At 40.3% G+C, this 4,251-nt stretch overlaps 1 protein-coding gene across 1 annotated transcript; it reads left to right on the forward strand.

The window, feature by feature from the left end:
* Positions 1 to 581: 581 nt before the first annotated feature.
* Positions 582 to 3,874, forward strand: LOC110731172. Its single transcript, XM_021911037.1, has 5 exons — positions 582 to 705; positions 856 to 1,276; positions 1,475 to 1,733; positions 2,042 to 2,116; positions 2,963 to 3,874. The coding sequence occupies exons 1-5, from the start codon at positions 582 to 584 to the stop codon at positions 3,872 to 3,874; spliced, it is 1,791 nt and encodes a 596-aa protein (XP_021766729.1).
* The last annotated feature ends 377 nt before the right edge of the window (positions 3,875 to 4,251 follow it).

Here is a 4,251-nt window from a genome sequence, read left to right on the forward strand (position 1 = left end):
GTAGCTAAAGAATCTCAAGTGTTTCAATTATTAGTTTGTTATAACGAGTTGTAAAGTTGTATAAATAGCTCGCATAGATTATATAGTTGTAATTATTGGGATTTTGTAAGCCTTAACACTTGACAGTTGTCGAGTGTGGCAGTAATACCTTCGATTTAGATGTATGCTTCCGCGGTTTTATTTAAAGGTTGTTTATTTTTCCTTTAATTCTTATTTACTTCCTCGGTTCTTTTTTGCTTGACCCGCTTTGACTTTTATACTATTCATCACCCCTCCTTTGACCGTCTTTTGTGAATGATATGTAAGGAAAAATATATTTATGTGAGATCTTTTTGAATTTGTTCCAATAAGTACTATCATAATATACAATTTTTTATAATTTTTACTTACGGAGAAATAAAGTTATTGATCGCAAAAATTTTGCATTGGCAAGCGTGATAAAAGAAACAGGTCAAGTAAAAAAGAACAGTGGAAGTATTAATTAGTAAGTCGGGGGTGTTACACGGACTCCCCTAAAGTCCCTTATATTAGATCTTTAGTCCGCTCGTGTGGTTTAGATGTCTTGTTTTTTTATGGAAACTATGGTTTCTGTAGATATTGCTGCAAAAAAGATGTATGGTGTTCCTTTTTCGGGATTTTTTGGTACAGATGCAACTGGTTTTGAGTGGTGGTTTGTTTTTGTTGTGGTTTTCGCCGCTTCAAACAGTTTTCATTTTGATTACTTCAAATTTCATCTTCTGTAAAATACTTGTGGTCTCTATAATAAAAATATGTAGTGTTTATATATGGGGCGCCCCATGTCATTGACCGGCCCCAAATTTGGTCTGCTCTCAAACTCTCGCTTGGTTCTACTAGGGGATTTTAACCAGTGGATTTTTTTATCGGATAAAGTTGGTGGTATTACTTCTATACCTAATCGTCATGAATTCATGGACTGGCGCTTACAATCAGGTTTATTGGAAGTTCCTTTTTTAGGGCCCGAGTTTACTTGGACAAATAATCGTTTTGATGTTGACTCAACTTTTGAGCGTCTAGATAAGGCTTATGCGAATTCTTCTTGGGTTCAGGAGTACCCAGATATAGCTGTAATTCACCATCCTAATCTGTTTTCAGATCATGCTGCTATTATTCTATCTGTCTCAATTGAGGATAGTAGAGTTCATCAACCTTATAGGATAGAAAATTGGTGTTTATCGACAAAAGATATACACTCTATAGTTGACTCTGTAGTTTCAATGGTCGTCGTTGGTTCTCCGATGCTTTCTCTGTCTTGGAAGTTATCTCTCATTAAGGAACGTGGCGCCGTTGCCGGGGAATTAAGGCGTTACTTTTTAATTGTTTATCTTAGTAGAATTTATTTTAGGACTGTTCTTAGCTATCTTTCTTTGTTTGTTCGCTAGGGTATGATAAGTACCCGTTCTGCTAACAAAGAAGTTTTGCAGTTTGATCCAGAAATTGAAAGGAATATTTCCAGGTTGCGAAAAGAGGCAAGAACAACCCCCAGTGAATCAACGTACTCCTTCAATATTCAAGAAGAAGAGGAGATGGCTGACAATCGAACTCTAAGAGAACTTACAGCCCCTAACTTGAACCAACAGCCGTTGTGCATTGCATATCAGCAATTGGAGGAAGGTACTAATGTTGAGATCAAATCCGGTCTAATTCATCTATTGCTGGCATTCCATGGCATGAAAGGCGAAGATCCGAATAAACATCTGACAGAATTTCATGTGGTTTGCACTAGCATGAAACCGATTGGGATGACTGATGAACAAATTCAGTTGAGAGCATTTCCTTTTTCTCTCAAAGATGCAGCAAAGGATTGGTTTTACTATCTTCCCCCAGGTAGCATAACAACTTGGGCAGATTTAAAGAAGTGTTTTGCTGCTTTAGCCGCTGCTCAGGACCCGTTGGCAGCGGCTAAAGCAGCAAAACACTTCGTCCTCTCTGGCTGACCCGCTGCCAGCGGCTCTGGCCAGCTGCCAGCGGCCCTGGCAGCGGTTCTGCTGTCTTCTGCTGTCTTCTTTGCTCTTTCTTCTAGCTTTGCTTCACCTTTACTCAAGCTTTCTCCCTTGCTCTTCCAAGCTCCAATCCGCTTCTCAAATCACGAGCTAAGGTCCATACTCTATAATCCTCCTCATTAGTTCCCGAACTCACTCACTAACACCTATAAATCCCGGCTTTTGCACACAAGTGAGATCACTGCCCGAAACTCACAAAAGCTATTAAAAACTCATGCACAACATCAAAACACACCCTAAAACTCTTCTCTCAACCCTTGATAAGACGGCTTATCAGAACGTCTGTTAGTTTGGTGCACCTCTCATAAACGATTGTGGGGTACTGATTGGAAGAATCTAGTTGTGTCTATTGGCCAGGCAGCCTCTAGTTTGCATACTCAAGTTGGTCGATGTCTTTTTTTCACTACAAAGGAGGAAAAGGTTGCGGAGGCTCAGGCTTCCTTTATGTTTTGGTATCAGCGTGCAAAGGTTAATTGAGATGCCACTGGAAAGAGTCATTCTCGTCTCCTTTTCTCTTTGGTTCAGTCTTGTCGTCATCGCTATAAGATTCACAGCTTGATCTGATGTCCTTAGATGGTTCTTGGTTAACGGATCCTGTGGGTATTAAGTCTATGGTGCTCTCGTTTTACAAGGATTTGTATGATGTCCAAGGGTCGTCTCTAGTGACAGACTCTTCTTGGTGGGATTAGATTCATCTACCCTCTCTTTTTTCTGAATAACAAAATAAAATGTTAATTCCCTTTTAAGCTTTGGAAATTAAGGTGGCCATCTTAAGTATTGATGATAATAAGACTCTAGGATTAGATAGTTTTACTTTGGCTTTTTTCAAGATTCATTGGCAGTTAGTCGGTTCTTTTGTGGTTGGAGCAGTTCAATATTTTTTTACTCGTGGCGATATGTTGAAAGAGTAGAATCGTACTTTCTTAACTCTGCTTCCTAAGGTTGACAACTCGGAGCTTGTTACGCAGCTTCATCCTTTTGGTCTTTGTAATGTTCTTTACAAGTGCATCACCAAATGTATTACTGCTCGGCTCCGTCTTGTCTTACCTTCTTTGGTTTTTGATTGCCAGAAGGCTTTTGTTCCAGGACTTCTTCTTATGTCAGACAATGCTCAAATCGCCTATGAACTTCTCTCGTTCATTAATGCTTCAATGGTTAGGAAACGGTTTTATGCTGCTTTGAAATTGAACATGAACAAGGCCTATGATCGGGTTCGCTGGGATTTTTTAGTTCATGTTTTAAAAGTCTTTAGCTTTCCTCCACACTGGATTCATATTATACACCAGTGCGTCCCTACATTCTCTTATCAGGTGTTGGTCAATGGGGATGCGTCTCCCACCTTTCTCCCACAGTGTGGTCTTTGGCAGGGTAATCCGCTTTCTTCATACTTGTTTTTTCTTTGTATGGAAGTTCTTTCTGCCATGTTGCGCAGTGCGGAGGAGCAGTCGTTAATCAAAGGCATTTGTATTTTGCGGGGAGCAGCTTCTATTTCACATTTGTTCTTTGCAGACGATTCCCTGTTGTTCTTCCAAGTGTCTCCATCTGCTTGCGATAATCTGATGGGCCTTCTTTTGGATTTTTGTGGTATGTCTGGTCAAATGGTCAATCTGCGGAAGTCCTTTATTAAATTTATTCAGAACACTCCTTTAGATTATCGGGTTTATTTAGCTTGTAGTTTGAGGCTTCAATGTAGGGACTCTTTGGATTCTTATTTGGGATTACCAAAGCGTCTTTTTTATTTTGCTTCTCTTCAACTTTCTTTTGCCGCTAAGTTGGCGATTATCAATTCAGCTCTTGTGGCTTCATTCAACCATATTTTGTCTGTGTTTCAGATCCCTTCCTCGATATGTTAACATGTTGATCTAATGCTTGCTCGTTTCTGATGGCGTTCCTCTTGTTCGTCTCGAAGGATGGCCCTTCGCTCTTCTTCTTTGCTTCATCTTCCTAAAGGCTTGGGCGGACTAGGGCTCTGCAGTTTACAAATCTTTAATTCTTCCCTGCTTGCCAAGCAGAGTTGGCGTTTATATCAGCATATTAATCTCCTGGTTTCGCGTGTGTTATTATCAAAGTATTCCTCCCTTCAACCTTTGCAGCCTAATCGGATTTCATGGCCTTCATGGGTTATCGAGGTCTTTTGACTGGTATATCCACCCTAGCTCAGGGGATTGCGTGGAAAGGAAGTTCAAGGACTCAGGTTCGTCTTCTCGAGAATATTTGGGCCACGGGGGGG

Source organism: Chenopodium quinoa, unplaced genomic scaffold, assembly GCF_001683475.1.
Source record: "Chenopodium quinoa cultivar QQ74 unplaced genomic scaffold, ASM168347v1, whole genome shotgun sequence".
NCBI classification, from domain to species: Eukaryota; Viridiplantae; Streptophyta; class Magnoliopsida; order Caryophyllales; family Amaranthaceae; genus Chenopodium; species Chenopodium quinoa.